Raw genomic sequence first — 19138 nt, forward strand, 5'->3', positions numbered from 1 at the left:
TGAGTCAGTTGTTGAAGTTTATTAAAGCATATGTAAATACAATAAACAAAGTTACGCTACGAGGGCGCTGGCCGTCGAGCTCTCGTATTTCCAGTTTGGCGGCAGGGATCCCTTGGTCTTGTAGTAACGTGCCAGCCTGTGAATCCTCGACTCGACGAGAATCAAACGGAACTTGCTGTCCTTATCCTTGCGGTTGCGTTCCAAGTGCTTGCGCACAGCGACGGCCTTCTTGATCAGGTAATACAAATCCTCGGGTAGATCCGGGGCCAGGCCCATGCTCTTCACGATGCGCAGGATCTTGTTTCCTGTGCGGAATCGCACCTGGGCCACGCCGTGCGAGTCACGAAGTATGACACCTACACAGACACGCAATATTTCCTTGAATTTCTCCGTTCAGCTTATTTTCAATAATCTGCGACAAAACAACTAGTGCAATTTGATAATGTAAAGTGGCAACCTATACCGAAGTGACAGAGATCGTCACATCTGTTCAAACACCACTATTATTCTTGCAAACTTGCGTTTCAGCGAAGAGATCAAATTGGAGACTCTAAGATCTCTCAAACGCTCTTTGCACTCCGTCAAATATATTAAAGTTAAAATATTTATTTAAAATTATTATATAAATTATATTAATTCATTAAAGTACTATTAATAAACAACGCTTTAATTAATAAATTGTGCACTAAGAAACAGATAAATATGCAACTAGAATTACCAATTTGAGAAGGCGTGTGTCCTTTCTTTGCTAATTTGTATATTAGTTCCTTGCAATCTTCCGGCGTCAGTTTCAACCAGGTTGGTACGCTTCGTCGATAGGGGAGCGCAGATTGGGATATACCCTTTCTGAAAAAAATATAACATGCTATATTAGATTCATCATCTTTAATATATTCCAGAAAGTCGTAGATAGTGACTAGATAATGAAGGAAATCTGTTATCATCTGCTATGAGAATATTTACAATTACAATTTGCAACATTAATGAAATACAGCCATATCTCAGATAAATATAAACCCACATCGACTTTGTGGTTTTTCGGATATTGTTACTTCATCCGACGGACATCTTATCCGACGGCCACAGCACATTACCACGCATGTAAAGCTGCGGTACACAGACGCGCAAGAGGTTATGTGCTTGAAACGACGGCGTACTTCGCTTAAATAAGGTCTGCATTATATGAACATATCAAATCACTGACACGCTCATTCATAATACGCGACAGAGCTGATGAATCGGGAAATGAGATGCTCTTTTAAGCGGCAAGAACGAATAATGGAGCTACAAACACATGGTCGCGAATGTGCACGCTGCCGACACGTTTCGGCGAGCGTGCTGCTGATCTCACGAATGTCGCGATGCAATGTAAAACCTGGCATTACGAACGAAGGATCTCGGTGACACGATAAGTGAATGTTAATTACCCATGCGAGTGCATACGACCCATCTTGACGAGCTTTTTTCAGCGAGGATAACGTCCACGCGGAGAGAGAAGGCGAAAAGGGTCAGCAGGAACTGGCAGGAACTGTAAGCGCTAGTAACGCCATCGCGCGGCGAACGCAACGAGCAAGCGTCGCCACGAGACGCATGCACTAATCGATCAATCGCTAGCTTAGGCCGGTATTCATGTCCGTTCCTGCATTACGATCGCTTTAAAAAAATCTTAAGATATTTGTTAGCCAATCGGAGAGCTGTATTAGCATCTAAAAGGTGTACTAGATTATTATAAAATGAAATTGTATCGACGATTTCTCAGTTCACGTGCGACAATTTATATAAAAATTTGTCTATTTATTCATGAAGAGTTTCGAAGAATTAAAAATGGGGCATGAAGAGTTTGGTCTCCAGCTTTGTTTGAATCTAGAGAGATTCAGAGCGTAAATTCGACCAAGTTTCCCACGACATCACGAGGAAAGCGTCACGCTCCGAAGAAAAAGAACTCGCGTTTCCAATGGAATTCGTACAATTGATTTCGCGGAATTTTTCCGGCAAGTAAGCTTCCACGCAGCATCACGAACGTTCAAATTACGCGGTTGCCCCCTCGCTTCCGGTCGACTGGTACTACTTGTATCATTTATTCAATTATTCCAGCCGCATCTATATTGATCATCGTGATTGTTGTCGGAGACCCATGCCGTTAGTTTAAACGCCAAATTAAAATATTGCGAGCGCAGGTGACGATTCAGGTTTCGGCTCGCCGCCGGTCGGCCGTCGCGCGAGCGGAAATGACGCAACGTTGCCCGTACACGGCACACGGCGTCCGCGATCCAAGATGTCCGCGGTCTCACGATAGAACGCGTACCTTTTCGGGTGTGCTGTCAACGGGCCCGCGCGGGGAGCTTCGGTGTGCAATTCGGACTCGCTTCAATCGCCCGTGAGAATTGTGAGGTCGCCGACGCGCGCTCACGATCGACCAGTGCGCGACACGGATGTGCGCGGCGAATCACGAACGATAAATCGGGAGATAATCGCGAGAGAGACCGAAGGAGAGAAAGAGAGAGAAAGGGGAAGAAAGAGATAGAGTGCGCGAGGAGGACGGAGCGGGACGGAAATCGACAAGCGTCAACTCGGGCGCCTCTTTCCAGCGGTATGATTATCTGTTTTGCTATGCGATCGCGCGAATCGAACACGATCGGAGCTACGCGGTTAGCTCGAGGCCGGGCAGTGAGCCCGGAATGATCGAACGGTGGGATCGGTCGCGTCGTCCGAGCGAGATCGCGCCGCGCCGCGCCGCGAGTCATCGTCAAAGACGAGGCCGAGGGCACGCGTGACCTGCTAACGCTTTCCGAACGCGTCGTCAGTCATCCGAGCCCGGCCCGACCTGGCGGGGCAGGATCGACGCGACGATATTGTACTCGATATTGGCGGTCGTCGCCCAACTTAACCCCGTCCGCCCGTGAGCCGCCCGAGCATTCACGGGACGCGCCACGCAGCACTCTGATTAGCCTACCGTTAGTCAATCGTCGCGAGTTACGTTAACGCGAAAGAAAAATGCTTTTCTGCTTTGCCAAGCTATTAACGCATTTTGTTGATCGTAGTGATTGGAGTAGAGCCACTGAAGAAAATTAGTAACTAAAACTGTGGCGATGCATTGACGATCTTCTTTTTTGGAGTCAGGAGTCTCATGTTACATTTTGAACTTCTGTTTGCAGACCTATGAGCGAAATGCAGTGGGCATGAATTTGAGAGGAAGTTAAGATGTCCAGCGACAGTGATCATACTTCTTCGATACGCCATCACAGTCACAAGCGCAAGAAGGTCATCATAAGTGATAGCGACAGTAGTGATGATTCCATTATTGTACAAAATCGAAGAAACAAAAAGATATATGTACGTATGAAAATTGTAATTATCAAATCTCTATGACGCTAAACTGTTGCTTACCTCTTAAATAATAATTAAATTAATTATTATTTTAGAGAGTCGTTAGCGAGGAAGAAAGCAGCGACGATAGTGATGTACCTAAGCCTGTGATTAGACGACAAAACCATGTGAGTATTACTTCACTTTAAGAGAAACATTCAACTAAATTTAAGGTATGAACAATCTTGCATTAAAATTTCTTCCTTTTTTGCAGAGAGTTATTAGTGAAGATGAATCTAGTTATGATAGCGAATCAGATGCGAGTAAATCTTCTCAAAGCAGTTAGTATACCTCTAGATAATTGGCAATATTAGAACTGCAGTGTCTATATAGAGTGTAGAGTACAAGACAGCGAACGTTCTGCACGTTACAGACAGCACTACCACGTCAGAATGGGAGGACGACTGGACCAGCTCCGACGAGATGAACGAAGACGCAGCGAAGACGAAGGCGTATAGGGGTAAAAGTAAAGTCCTATCGAAAACGAAAACTGAGAAAGCCAACAATCCCGGTCCCTCCTCGCCATCCAATGCCAATGTCAACTCTGACAGCAGTGACGAACAGTCGGAGAAATGTCCGATATGTTTACTGCCATTCAATAAACAGCAAGTCGGCACACCGTCCGTTTGCGGTCACTGCTTCTGTTTGGAGTGCTTACTAGAATGGAGTAGGAACATTAACACCTGCCCCGTGGATCGCCAAACCTTCACCGTGATCCACGTTAGAGATCACCTCGGTGGCAAGGTAATGCACCCGGCGTTCATCGTGACGTTTCTCCCAAATTCGAGGATCACGTCGCGCATGTATTCGATTTGACGTCTCGATTGGCATGGAAATGCAGAATCGATGCGGGTAGACGCAGTCAGTTCGATTTTAACGTTTGCCACCTTCGCTTGTCTCAGGTGGTGAAGCATTTACCCGTTGAAGTTGTGCCGCGCGTTGAGAACCAAGTGCAAGACGATCCGACGTTTTGCGAAATATGTAATCAGAGCGACAGGGAAGATCGGATGTTGCTTTGCGACGGTTGCGACCGCGGCTACCACTTGGAATGCCTGACACCACCGATGACCACTGTACCGATCGAGGAATGGTTCTGCCCGGAGTGTGTGAGACAGAATCAAGCGGTAAGCATTTCTGTATGTATAAAAAGACATCTGGTCAGAATTTTGTTGATTATTATGTTACAAAATTTACGCAAATAAATTATTCACTGACTACAGATTAAATCACAGTTTAAATTGTCAAGTATAAAACAAGCTTAATTTTGTGTTAATGATATGTTAAAATTTGTAGACTGCTGGAAAATTATGTATTATTTTCTTGAGATATTTTATAAAATTTCTCCATACATAAGATTCACATATGAGAAATATTGCGCAACGTGTTACTAGACACTTTACAAAAACGTCTGAAAGTGAAATATAAATAAATAAAATAAAAATATTAATTCCCTTCTTGAACTCTTTACTGTTTGCAGTTTGTGACGGATTTTCTGCCGACTCTCATGAGATCGCGGTATCCGGTGCGACGTATCCTTCGTTTCGATAGGGCCAACAGGCACATCGCTACAAGCATATTCGCTACAATATTTCCTCCTCACGGATTCTCACGTAATCGTTCATACGCACGTAATAATAATCGTAACCGCTCTCGTGAAGTGCGTGACGATGCTCCAACGGATAGTTCCCAGCAGTTAGTCGATCCGTATCTGCCATCTACCTCGTCCGGCATCGATTCCATCGGTGATAATAGTCGGAGCCGTTCACCCAACAATAGTTCAGAAGGCAATGCCTCGTCTAGCAAACCCTCGAAATCCGGGGCCAAGACGACGAAACGGAAGAAGAAGAAGCATACGAAAAGCTCGAAAAGAAGCGCAGGCAGTAATCTCGTACGGGAAGTGCGAATCAGAGAATTTAACGAAGATGGCGAGGAGGAGGAGATAGTGACGTACGTGAAAGTCGCATCAACCACATCAAGGAGGAAGTGTAAGAAAAGAACAAAGAAAACGCGCAAGGTATACCGTTAATTTCTCCTCAAATGTAGAATAATAGCTTAACACGTCAACATTTACTCTCATCGTAAGAGGCGAATGCCAGATGCGTATATAGAACCACTTGAAAATTTCGCTCAATCTTTTTCGATGTCGAAATAGAACAATTATATATATATATACTTCTTTCTATCACTATATATACTTTTCAATCACAATAATCATGCCTTGTAACTAACTATCTATACAGGCAAAATATTTAATTTTTGGACTGGGATATATGATCTGGCAACACCATCTTTACATTTTTATCATTAAGTGTTCATCATTTTAGACTACTGACCCAGACTATTTAGTCACTGCTGTATCTCCCCACCCATACTTATGCAATCTTCATAACATGGCCCTATTAATTAAATTTTTCTATTGTATCTCATTGTTCTTGATTTATACAAATAAAACAGTTTTCTCACTAGATGCACTTGGTTTTTTTTCTTAATTTTGCTTAAATAACTTTATCGTATTTACATATACCAGAACTTTTAGTAGTATCAGTCATATTTTAAGATTAAAGTCATGAGCAATTAATTTCTCGATGATACATGAATGATATTTCTTATTTATGGTATATTGTGGCATACTGTGAAAAAGTGCATTATTATGATATCTTGAAATATATGACTGCGCACATTTTTTTTCAAGCAATCAAATTACGTGTATTAGTCATTAATTGATTCAATATATATTTTTATAGATATATACATATATTAATACTGGATTTTTAGAAACTTTCATTATCCTCTTACTTCTAAAGTAGATACACATGAGAATATATACTTTCTCTCAGAATCATGTTACTCTATTTTACTTAATAAAATGTTAGTGATTTGCCTTATTAACACCGCTGACTTACTTTCTGCTCTAATGATCCCTGACAAAGTTTAAAAAATTATCTTTCAAATACTTTTGATAATATCGCGCTTCACTCTCTAACGCTTTTATTCTCTACTCGTAATTTCCATTAAATAATTATGTAAATATATATTTTGCTGCTATCATTATTACATATATATGATTCTTGTGACTGAACACATATGAAATTGTTATACATGAGGCTACTATTCCTCCAGAGGAGAAAACACAAACGACGTGCGCGCGCCGAAGCATCCGTGCTGACTAATGCGCGTACAGTAAAACGGAGACTGGCTTCCACGTTGGGTATGGAGAAACCGAAAATTCCAGTGCTCGTACCCAGCATGAAAAGTAACACCTCTATCCCTGAGAAAAGCGCTCTCATCAACGCCAGATACAGCGCCGGTATACCTCAAGTTAGCATCTTCGGAAATAATCTGGGATTGGACTACAGTCCACCTGGGTGAGCGAGCGATTTCATTTATTTCGTCTACACGTTCATTATTCTTTGACTGGCTCGTCAAATAATCTGTAACTTTTTTTTGTCTTCTTATATAAAATAGATTTATATGCCAGGCACTATATTGCTCCATGCACAGCTTAGTCCTTTATAGTTTAAATCGCCTTTTGGGAATTTTAACGAAGTTTGTTATGCGAAAGCAAAAAGAAATTAAATATAATAAATTCTCGACGAAATCTTTGAGTAATAAATAATTTTTTTGCGAACAGATCGGACGATGACGATGAATATTCCATTGGAAACGGCCCGATGATAAATGTACAGCGACGACGCTCAGCAGTACCGTCGATCAGACGTCGTGCCGTTCTAAAAACAATCGCTAGTCCGATAGATGAAGGGGTGAACGCGAGCGCGACAGACCTACTGGATAGCATAATGAGCAATCAAGAGCTGTGGCATTCGACCAAAAAGAAGGACAGTGTAATTTTAAAAGCGGATGGCACGCTAGTAGTGAATAATCCGGACAAGGAGAACAAGCATAGCATTAATAATAACGAGAGTCCAAAGAAGGAGAAGCCGGACGAAAAGATAACACGGCAGGACGAGGAGGAAATGATTCTGAGGGAAGCGGACACGCCGCTGGATCTTTCCAACGTCAATCCTAACGACATCACACAGGCGCCAATGTACAACAATCCCTGTGGTGGTGGTGGCGGCGGTGGCGGCAACCGAGGTAATTTCCGTGGTGGCTACGGTCGCGACAATAGCCGTCACGGTGGACACGGGGGACAGAGCTACGGCAGCGGTCGGGATTCGCTACCACCGGGCGGCGGTAGGCACAGCTATGGCGGCGGAGCCGGTGGCGGCGGTCCGCGGGACAACTTTGGGAACCGTGATTTCGGTCCACCGCCGTTCTACAATCCGAATTTCGAGCACTGCGGTGGACCGCCCATGTTTGGCGCCCACGCACCGCCGCCGCCGTTCCGCGGCCGCAATCCGCAGCATTTTCGCAACGAGCGGCTACGCTTCCCTCCACCGCCCGTTGAGCAACGGCCGTTCGCGGGCTATGCAGACAGCAGCGGCGGCGGCGGCTTCGAGCCGAGACCGCCGTTTCCGCATGCGGCGGATCGTTTTCCGAGACCCAGACCTCCGTTGGGTATACCGCCCCCTGGTGCACCGCCTATCATGTCATCGAACGCACCGGATTCCTTGAACGTGCAGCCGTCAGCATCGGTACGAGCGCACAACAGCCTACCATCGGTCAATCTGCCGGAAGATGTGGCACGAAACTATCAGCAGCCACCACCGCCACCGCCACCGCCACCGCCACCGCTGCCCGAGCAAAGCGAGCGCGTCGTGGCACCCGAACCTGTCTCTGCGCCAACCGTCACGCGGTCTGATAACGACGACTGCGATATTTACTGTGACATCGAACCACCGTCTAGGATCGACTGTGACGCACAGGAGGAGCATCACAGCAACGGCTCGATGATTCTGCTGCCGCCTCCGGAGCCACCATCCGGTTTGCTGGATTTTGAGGAGAACTCCAGGAGCGACAAGGATAACGACAGCGAGCAAGAGTTGGTGATTGACGACAGCCACAAGGAGGACGTGCCCCTTCGGCAGGAATTATCGAGTGGCAGTGGTGACAAGTACGATCCGTTTGCAGCCGACAGCGACAGCAACGACGACGCTGCACTGCAGAAGGGGATGCACGAGAAGGTGCAAGTGTCACGGAACAGTATGGACAGTTGCGATATACCGATGCCGATTGCTCCGCCGTTGATTTCAGCGAGTTATCCGATCACCGTGCCCGCCGTTTCTGGCATAACGACGGCCGAGATCAGAAACGATCGACCCGCGCAGGAATTCGTGCGCCTGACCGCGTACGACGACGACGACGACGACAACGACTCGCAGTCGGACTGCCCGAACTTTTCCATTTACTCGTCGCAAACTATGGACGTTGCTAGACACACGGAGCAGGAGCTTTCCCAGCAGTTAGGACCGCTTCAACCACCGCCATTACCACCCATCATCCCTGACGACGATGACATTATCGTGGGCGACGTTCAGGCTTGCGACTTACCGGACGCACCGCCCGAACCAGCTGATCCGTACGTCGAGGCACTGCAGAAGGAGCGGCAGACGCTGAGCAAAATACCGCCGAAGAAGATCGCTCACGACACGCATCGCGGCAAGATCACCTTCAAGATTGGCAACAAGCTGCGACTCAACAATCGGCTAAGCGGTCTGCATGCGGACGATCACGGATCACAGAATGCTAGTTTCAATCAGAAGAAGGCCACGCCGTCGTCGATTGATGAACAGCAGCAAGAGCGAGACGGTGACAAGAGTATTAGTCTGTTGAAGCCAACAGCAGAGTCCAACGCGGCCAAATCGTCAATAGCGATAAATCAGTTAACGAAGATAAAATCACGCTTTGGAGAAGACGATGAGAATGCGTCGGTGGAACCGATCTCGAAGAATGAATTACTGAAATTCTCTCATCGGCGTGACAGCAAGGATCTCGGCTCGGACAGCTCGTCGGACGAGGAAACTACGAAAACAGAAGATACGAAACATGTCGACACGTCCAGCGAGAAAGAAACCGAGGAGAACGTCGAGCGGGAAGCATCGCCGCTGTTCGCCGCGACAAACATGACGGCAGATGAGGACGTTGTGGTCGCAGAGAGTACGGTGCCCTCGTCTACGTTCGATACGATCGAACAGCTGTCGCCGAAAAAATTGGATGGCAGCGAACTGAGCATGGAGTGCAGCTCGGAGGACTTGGAAGCTGGCGACGCGACAGGCAAGGTTGCAGCACCAAGTCAGTCAAGCGGTGGATTGCGTGAGGAGGCGAACACCCAAGACGACTCGCGCGATCGGGAGTCGAGCGGTGACGAGTACGAGGACCGTTCGCCGGATCAGAAAGTCGCTGACAAAACGGATGTTGAGGATAAGGATGATGAGGAGAGGGCACCAAGTGACAACGAGGATCCAAGTTTGTCGGATCAGCAGCACGAGAAGGCATGCTCCAGTTTCTCAACGGTGGACGACGAAGTGGAGCAGTTCCCGATAGAGAAGGACAAGCTGGAAGACGAGCCGACAGTGCCGGTTGTTTGCGGCGACAACAACTGGGATTCAGACGGCGCTTACACGCCGTGCAAAGACGAGTTGCCAGTAAAGGATGGAGACGTACAGCTGATGGAACGGCGCGCGGCGTCATTCGAGGTTGGGCTTGAGCCGATCACGCCGACTAAAGATAGAACAAACGACGACTTGGACGATTGCAGAACTCCAGTGGGTTACGCCGGATTGGGAACTGAAGCCATCTCCGAGACTGATGAGGCGATCAACTTCGAAGAAGAATTAAACATGTTGTCGTTGCGCAAGGAGAAGGAGATGGAGGACGGCGAGATAGTGGACGAGAGTAAACTGAACGCAAAAGAACGCGAAAAATCGAAGGAGGAAAAGGAAGACGACAGCAAGAAGAAGAAAAAGAAGGACAAGAAAGAGAAGAGTAACAAGGAGAGCACGGAGAAGAACAAGGAAAATATCTCCTCGGACAATCTGGTCTCGTGGAAGAAGATCTCGAAGAGCACGAAGGAGAGGCCATATCGCGACAAGGACAAGCGGTCCAAGTCGAGGGAGAAGGAGAAGGACAAGGATAAGTCTTCCAAGAAAAAGACGAAGGAACTAGGTAAGAAGAAAGAGAAGAGGAAAGAATTACCGCGGTACGACGTTAGGAAAATAGTGGCCGAGAAGCCATCCCGACCAAGGAAAGATGAATACGGCAGGGATATCCGAGAGAAATCGCGAAGCAGATCGAGAAGTCGCTCATCGGAGAAGATTCAGTCAGGCTCACGACGTAGCCGATCGTACTCGAAGGGACGGTCCAGGAGCAGATCCCGGCTCCGACTGTCCTGGTCTAGAGATCGTGCCCGATCGTACTCTAGATCATGCCGATCGACCTCGCGCCGCAGATCTTTGTCTCGTAACAAAGGTAAATCCTCGCGGAGACGATCTATGTCGCGTAAACGATCACTGTCAAGGCGTCATTCAGTTTCTCGTAGACGGTCGCGGTCACTGTCGCGCAAAAGACGATCCCTGTCGCCCAGACGGCGGTCCAGGCCTCGACGGTCACCGTCAAGATTGCGCGACAAACGGAAGGAGAAGACGAAAAAGTACAAGTCGCGTAGCCGTTCGCGAAATCGCAAGAGGTCGCGCAGCAAGTCTCCGAAAAGGACATCGTCCAAATCACGGGAGAAGAAGCACAACAAAAGAAAGGCGCATAGCCGATCGAGATCGAAGCCTCGATCGGTCTCGCGAGATCGCAATAGAAATTGGGAGCAGCTGAACGAGAAGACCGTGGACTGCGAGCAACAATTTCCACGTGAGCGGGAGGAGCATGAGCGTTCCTGGAGCGCGCAGTGGACACCATCTTGGTCGAGATCGAGGTCCAAAACACCTCCGCATATTCAACAGGAGCCGATCGGTGCTCGCAACTGGTCGCCGCCACCAGTGTTAGATAGCGTGTCGCCGAAGAACCTGACCGTAATACTAACGAACAAGGAAGCGATCAAGAAAAAGAAAAAGGAGCGCCGGAAAGAGAGCCGGAGATCCAAGGAGGCGGAGAAGCGGCGGAAAAGTAAACGCAACAGGACTCCGCCACCGTCTAAGGAAGTCTTTGCGAGCGGCGACAACATATTGGTTAGCGTGTGCTTCAACAAAGACAACGAGACTAATCCGGCACCTATACCGGAATTGCCGGAAACCATTCCTTTGATACCGCCAATAAAACGCCGGCGAAGAGAGTCGGTTCAGACGGAGGCACCATCTACGAAACGTTCGAAGAAGGAAAAGACCAAGGACAAGCGATCGAAGTCGCCGAAAGTGAAGAAGGACAAGAAGAAGAAGTCCAAGGCGGCGGAGATTGCGGCAACAAAGAAGCCGGTAGCCGTAATTGATCTCGATCAATCGCCGTTCCGCGAGCAAACACCATCACCGCGCGATGTAATCGTGCTGAGTGATGACGATGATAAACAGGCGCAGGAAGCAATCCCGCCGTCGCCGGAGCAATGTCCACCTTCACAGGCATCGCCGCCACGCGAGCAATTTGTCTCGCAAGGTCCGAAAACACCGCCGGAGCCGCAGATCAAGTTCTCCATAAACAAGCAACCCAGCAATCTCAGACCGTCCCTGATAAATCCGTTGTTGGAGGAAGAAGAAGAGGAGGAAGAGGAAGAAGAGGAGGAGGAAGAGATGATGGATGAACGTGCCGAGGAGGAGCTGGAGATGCGAGCGCAGGAGGAGTTGGAGCTGCGTCTGAAGATCGGCCCCAACACACCTCCCGAGCCGCCGACGTCTCCGCCGACCTCACCGGACGCGTATGATCCCTTCGATCCGACCAAGTCGCGTTCACCTACGCCTGATGCGAGCCAGGAGGCGACGCCGAGCGATGAGCGGGACCGAGTCCAGCGCAACTCGCCGAGAAAGCACGATGGTGCGACAGATACCCCGTTACCTTTGGACGAGCCCAGCCAGCAGCAGGACCAGTCCAGCCAGGAGAAGCCGATCGAGAAGCCAAAGATAATATCGATGGTGACCATTAAGCGACCGTCGCCGCAGAGGGATGTTTCCGCATCGCCTGCACCGGAGAATCAGACTGATATAGCGCAGTCGTGCAGCAGTCCGCCCAAGACGCAGCAGGCCCAGCAGAGCGTACAGTCGACCGCGAATCCATTCGCTACTATCAATCCCGTCTTGGCTACGGTGGCAGCCGCAGTGCAGAGAAGCGCCGTCTTCAACACTAGCACGCCCAACACCGCACAGAGAACGCTGCTGCAGGTATTTTGTTTATTTAATTAATTTTTAAAATACATTTAATTCAAAAAAATGAATCGTTCAAGGTTGAATGATAAAGTCCCGCTCCTCTTGGGCCGTTTTACGCAATTTTGGACTTTATACTTTGCAGTCGAACCGTATCTCGCCGAGCAGCCAGGTCAAACCGCGTACGAACGACAGACCGCAGCTTCCTAATGCGTTCGCGACGAATTCTGCGAAATCGTCCACCATGACGCGGTCGTCCAAGCCTACCCAGAAGAACAGCTCGACGATAGGGCAGAACGGCAGTGACGCGACGATAGACATATCGAACGACAACGTCGTCGACATGTCATCGCCGTATTCACCGGGCTCTACCTTGAGCGACGGTCTGTTCGATCCGCCTAGCCCCGCCAATTTCAATAACTCGCCCGTCGCGAACGCAGCACCTTCCGCTCCTGCGAAAATCAGCACGCCGAAAGTTACCAAGAGCGCGGAGAAGAAGGATGCGTTCGACGCGCTGTTCGGTAGTATATTGCCGCCAGTTAAGACTGCAACTAAGAATAGGAATAAGAAGGTCGCCAAGGAGAAGCCGAAGAAGTGTATGTATTTTCAGCTTTTCGAAACAATATGCAGAGAAGAGTTTTTAGTCAGAAGTTTTTAGAAGCTTTAATTTGTATCGAGAAGTTTTTATTCAGAACGATCATGAGAATAATATATGCTCTGAGTTCAAGACTCTAAAAAATCTTTACCAGTTAAATAACAGTTTGTCGAATAAAAATTCACTGATATTCGTTACTTGATGTAAATGGTATATTTTACAGCCACGAATCCAAAAGTTGGAGTCCGCATGGACGAGAACCAGCTTCAGATTCTTGACGATCTTCCTAGCTCAGCCGTAGAAATGCAAGTTAAAGACAAGGTACGCTTAAGCTGCATTTATGCGCTCTCTTCTAATGTGCACACGTATTAACTTTTGCGCGCGCGTGCGTTACAGTTCCTGAAGAAGTTAAATCGACAAGAAAGAGTCGTGGAAGAGGTGAAGTTAGTTCTCAAACCCCATTACACCAAAAAGCACGTTACGAAGGAGGAATACAAGGACATCATGCGCAAAGCTGTACCTAAGGTAGACATTAAATTTTATTACGACCTTTAGCAATCGCAAGATTGCAACATCGCGAGAATTGAGGGCATGCAATTCGCTGAATTGCGTGGATGGGGAGGTCTCACATCATCTCGGTTACCTCGTTGCAGATATGCCACAACAAGACAGGCGAGATCAATCCGAAGAAGATAGCGCACCTGATAGAAGCGTACGTGAGAAAGTGTCGGAACAATAAGAAAAAGACAACGACAACTTCCTCCACCAGCAAGATAACGAAACCAGCGTAAGTGAAGTATGAATGCAATCACTTGACAAACCGTCGCGTCGAATCGCGCGTCGCGATTCAATTCAATTCAATTCAATTTCGTACTACGACTGCACTTAACGAAACTTGCAGGAAAACTATGTGGAGTTGATCACGTGTCGGCAATCCTAGCGCATTAGAAATTTCTTCGACGTTAGGCCTGTCCTTAGAACACGCGTAAATGCACATTCTATTTCCTGGATGGTAAGTGACTCAACAGCATATGCATATATATATATAAATATATAAATGAATAAATATGTATGTATGTATGTATATATATATATATATATATATATGTGTGTGTGTGTGTATGTATAAAATATATATATATATCCATCGAAGATCGAGACATGTATTGTGTGTATATATACATAATTCATTAATTGTAATTGTAAGCGTAATATTTTTATTTATCTAAATAATTGTTTACGTGCGAAAGAATTAAAAAGTTCGTAAGTGATAGATATTATCCAAGCGTGTAACGTCTAGCGACACTACGTTTGCGCGCACGTTTGCGGAGGCCCCCCGATGACGCACGGTCCCCGTTTGTCCGAAATTGTCACGACCGTGCGTTATCGAGGCGTCTCGTGGAGTGGATCGCGATTGTAACGATCCTGCGTTGAATTAGGTGAAATATAATATTGTACGATTAGAGTGTGCTCGTGTACCCAGAGAAGAAGAAGAGGAAGAAGAAGAGGTGGACTAGAGAGAGAGAGAGAGAGAGGGAGGGAGAGAAACGCGCACTAGCGGCTGGGCAGTCGTTACTTGCGAGAAAGAAAGTAGATCGCCAGATTGTATTTTCCCAAGAAGCTGTTGCTGTAAAATTCGTGAATTCTTAAATCTACGTAATTTACTACTACATAAGCGAGAAAAAGAGAGAAATGGCCTGTCGTGAATGTCTTTCATATGAATCCTTCATCCTTCGCCAAGCAGGATAGACACGCGATGGACTTGATTTACGTTACAATTACATCCTGTAAACAGAAACGACTTTCTCTTTTTCTTTTAAGTTTCTGTTCGATCACAGTGGGAGATAGAGAGATAGAGAGAATTCAGATGTAAATAGATCATGTATAAAATTACCGGACATCTCTGTACGCGGAATCAATTCACGCTTGCGTTCCTCTACGTGCCCCCTCCCCCCCCAAAAAAAGAAATATGCAAAAGAGATGTTTCCGTACAGTGTTACAGCGAGAAGTAGGCAGATACTTGTCTTTTGTAATCGGTTTCACGCATTTCGTAGAAACAAGAATTATATGTACGTCTCGTGAATATCCCGCGCATTGCGTTCTCGCGCACCTAATGCGTGTCCGTACGATCCACGACCCGCGTAATGCGTAAAACAACGTGATTACGCGTAATCGTATCGCATTGTATCGATTAGAGATCGAATCGCACACAGAGAATGAGACAATGTTGCGCGGGTCGTGAATCTGCGTGCCACTGCGAAGAAGACACGATCGCTCCGCCGAAACGGGAACTTGAGAGGGGCGTGTTCCCGGAGGCACGACGCGGCGCGCTCGTTCGAGTCGTTAACGTACTCGTCGACATCTCTTGACGTCGGCACGATGACGCGAAACTGGAGATCATACTTGAACATCGTGCTGAAGCATCATTTTAGTTTCTTTTTCCTTTTTTTTGTTATTATTAGAACGATAATGATAATAAAAAAAAACGATGACAGAATACGTTAACGACGAGAACCGGCGTCGCGCGGACTTTAATTTTCAAGAGAGGTTTGCTGTTACATAAGTATACGTTAACGTACGCCGCAATAGCACGAGATTCTCTGTTGTACATTTTACATTACGACCGCGCACTCCCACGCCACGCGGATGGATGGGTTTTTTGTACTTTTTACGCGTAAGTCAGAGCGGAAGTTACTCCTCTTCAGGATGTAATACATATATATATATATACATACGTATATATCAGATCATACGACACTGTGGCCGACGAATCTGTGCGAAATACACGACGACATCCCTAGATCATAGAACGTTCAGTAGCACGATGTTGAAAATTCATGTCCCTCGGCACGTTCGAAAATCTCGTTACTTCTTATGTGCATGAACTCTCTTTTGTACTAAATAGTATGTACATAAACGAACGGAGAATAAAGAGTTTAATATTATCGAATCCGCTTGTTTAATCACCGGGTGTACTTTCTGCGATGATATTCCTGAAATTATCTACGAAAATAAAGATTTGAAACAATTTTCTTCATGATGATACTCTCCTGAAGTTGTCTGCGAATCTTTTTTTCCGCCTGGGATGAACAGGCTTTTTGAACGTGTCGGATATAATCCGATCTAACGAGATCGGAAGTAGCCATGTGAGGAATGCCGCAAGATGGGGAGTGTTGTGACAACGTTTGACAGTTATTTACACGTTATTTACAAAGTAATAAGTTAACGCGTACGTGAACTATGTTGAACGTGCTGTTACGGCAAGCCACGAATTTGTTTCGTCACGAAATCACCGCTGTAAGTCGAATCACCCGTAATAATATAATCATGCTTTCATCGTGGAGGGATTAGGGTTAAGTAGGGTTATGTCGAACGCCGACTCGATCTAACGAGATAATTTATTTTTCTTGAACGTTGCAAAGGCGTGCATAAAAGGTAATATAATAAGAATTCTTATTATTATACAGACAGGAAGATTTAACGTAACCAGAGCGGCACATGATACTTGGAGGAAGCTCAAGATGACCGACGTACCCTCGAGGGCTGATCCCGTCATCATGAAGTTGGACAGCCCGGAATTCCGCTCGGTCTTCACGCCGGAGCTGCAGACTGTCGCGGAGCTGTTCAAGAAATACGACTACGAGCTGAGGATCGCCGGCGGTGCTGTCCGCGACATCCTGATGGGCAAGCAGCCGACCGACCTCGACTTCGCGACCAACGCCACGCCGGAGCAGATGAAGGCGATGTTCACGAAGGAGGAGATCAGGATGATAAACGAGAAGGGTGAGAGGCACGGCACGATCACGGCGAGGATAAACGACAAGGAGAACTTTGAGATTACCACTCTCAGGATCGACGTCGTGACCAACGGCCGGCACGCGGAGGTGCAATTCACCAAGGACTGGCTGCTGGATGCGAACAGGAGAGACCTGACCATTAATTCCATGTTCCTCGATCTCGATGGCAAGGTGTACGACTACTTCTACGGTTACGATGACCTGCAGAAGAGAAGAGTGCTCTTCGTGGGAAATCCTGCTTTAAGGATACAGGAGGATTATCTGCGGATTCTCAGGTACATCGCGCAGTAAATGTACATTGTGACAGGGAATATTGTTACGGGGTGTTACATGGTTCAATCGTTTGTTGCAGGTATTTTCGTTTTTACGGAAGGATCGTCGATAATCCCGGTGACCACGATGAGGCTACGATACAAGCGATAAAAGACAACATCGACGGCCTGTCACGCATATCCGGCGAGAGAATTTGGAGCGAGTGGCACAAGATCCTGACCGGCAATTTTGTTCTGGAACTGATGCTGAAGCTGCTCGAGTGTGGCAGCAGCAAACACATGGGCTTGCCCGACGAACCCGATGTAGAGAACTTCCGAGTCGTTTATCAGCGCGCGTCGTCCAAGGGCGTAACGTTGAAGCCGATATCCCTGATCACGTCGCTGCTAAGGGATGAGCAAGACATGATAAGGCTACACGAGAGACTGAAACTGTCCAGGTCCGACAGAGATCTGGGGTTATTCCTGGTCCAGCACAAGGAATACAAACCGTGCGAGGAGTCGTTGAAATCGTATCAGCGGTTGGTGTTCATCCAGCCGAGAGTAAAACACGACGTTTATCGGGAACTTGTAAAGGAACTATTGAGATACCGCGGCGCGACGGAACTCGTGGAGGAATTCGAACGATGGAAAATTCCGCAGTTTCCCATCAGTGGCAACATGCTGAAGGAGCACGTATCGAAGCACACGCTGATTGGTTCCGTCGTAGCGGAGTTGAAGAGGATATGGCTCGACGAAGACTTCAAGCTGACCAGCGAGCAACTGCTGGAGCGCATACCGAGCATACTCAGCGAGGTGGAACAGTTGGAAGAGGAAAGAAAGGCACTAAAAGCGAGTCAAAAGCGACAAAAGATTAAATAAAAAGCTTTGAAGTACCTCAAATAGTTTCATACTATTAGTTAAATGTCCTCATAAATCCTCGAGAGCTTTAAACCGTACGATTAATTTTTATTCAACTCTTCAGTTCGAATTTGGTTTCTTTAATTATTGTTATTATTTTTTTACGAATATTTTATACGAGCGATATACAGCACGCGATGTTTTTCTCTTGTTAAAGTTGTTTATAGCGAATTAAACGAGTGTAAAATATTATATACGGAAATATGCGGAGATATAATTAATACGACGTTAAATATAAACTCGATTCGCAGGATATATCATCCCGAAGGGGTGCCGCAGAGAGCAATTACGTAAAGGTGTTCTGTATATTAGGCACTCAAAAATTTATTAAGGAATAAAGTCCTGCATTTTGTGAATACAAATTCTACAAGATGTGCTATACAACGTTATAGCAGGTGTGCACGAAACGAAATTCGTAATGCTACTAGAAAGTATCTTGAACTTAACGAGGATAAGATATTTCGATTTTGTACTCGCGTACCAACTACCAAGTTAATGTCGCTAATGAGAGGTGTCAAAAGGCTGCGTAAATCAGTGTCGCTATACATTTTGCAAGGCTGGAGGGAATCGCTAAACCGTTGCTTTGCTAAAAATAACGATCGCACTGTACGCCTCTGGTTTTAAAAAAGACTTTTCTTTGTCGTGTGGTTTACGCGTCCACCGGGCGTTTGCGAGAGTGGCGGAGCGCGTGTCGTGCTCTTTTGTGTAATATATATATCGCGAAAAATGTGAATAAAAAAAAGGTATAATGATGTTACGTAAGGTGATGAACGTCACATCCAAAACGAACAGTCGCAGCAAGATCGCACGCAAGAACAACGAACATAATCTTGTCGCTTGGCCGCCACGCAATCATTTTGACTTGCATAAAAATAATCACTTATATGTATTTTGGCTATTTTAAATTACATCTCAGATCGATTCCCTAAACACTCAGATCTTTACAGACGCATACGCATTGCTACTGCATCAAATGCAATGATATAGGTGTGTGTGTGTGTATATATTTATATATAT

The 19138-nt window shown here is 46.6% G+C and overlaps 3 protein-coding genes across 3 annotated transcripts; 2 read left to right on the forward strand and 1 right to left on the reverse strand.

The window, feature by feature from the left end:
• On the reverse strand, positions 1-1575 carry LOC105278123 (40S ribosomal protein S13). The gene is made up of 3 exons (XM_011336973.3): positions 1428-1575; positions 719-846; positions 1-356 (listed from the first exon to the last, which is right to left on the reverse strand). The coding sequence occupies exons 1-3, from the start codon at positions 1448-1450 to the stop codon at positions 52-54; spliced, it is 456 nt and encodes a 151-aa protein (XP_011335275.1). The 5' UTR covers positions 1451-1575; the 3' UTR covers positions 1-51.
• Positions 1576-2228: 653 nt separating this feature from the next.
• On the forward strand, positions 2229-14269 carry LOC105278092 (serine/arginine repetitive matrix protein 2). The gene is made up of 14 exons (XM_011336912.3): positions 2229-2590; positions 3156-3333; positions 3423-3494; positions 3581-3647; positions 3740-4110; positions 4269-4490; positions 4844-5380; positions 6487-6731; positions 6998-12578; positions 12706-13156; positions 13379-13476; positions 13552-13680; positions 13809-13942; positions 14057-14269. The coding sequence occupies exons 2-14, from the start codon at positions 3202-3204 to the stop codon at positions 14073-14075; spliced, it is 8058 nt and encodes a 2685-aa protein (XP_011335214.3). The 5' UTR covers positions 2229-2590; positions 3156-3201; the 3' UTR covers positions 14076-14269.
• Positions 14270-14315: 46 nt separating this feature from the next.
• On the forward strand, positions 14316-18842 carry LOC105278101 (CCA tRNA nucleotidyltransferase 1, mitochondrial). The gene is made up of 3 exons (XM_011336925.3): positions 14316-16452; positions 16623-17227; positions 17305-18842. The coding sequence occupies exons 1-3, from the start codon at positions 16396-16398 to the stop codon at positions 18080-18082; spliced, it is 1440 nt and encodes a 479-aa protein (XP_011335227.1). The 5' UTR covers positions 14316-16395; the 3' UTR covers positions 18083-18842.
• The last annotated feature ends 296 nt before the right edge of the window (positions 18843-19138 follow it).

The sequence above is a fragment of the Ooceraea biroi genome, chromosome 11 (assembly GCF_003672135.1).
Source record: "Ooceraea biroi isolate clonal line C1 chromosome 11, Obir_v5.4, whole genome shotgun sequence".
Taxonomy (NCBI): domain Eukaryota; kingdom Metazoa; phylum Arthropoda; class Insecta; order Hymenoptera; family Formicidae; genus Ooceraea; species Ooceraea biroi.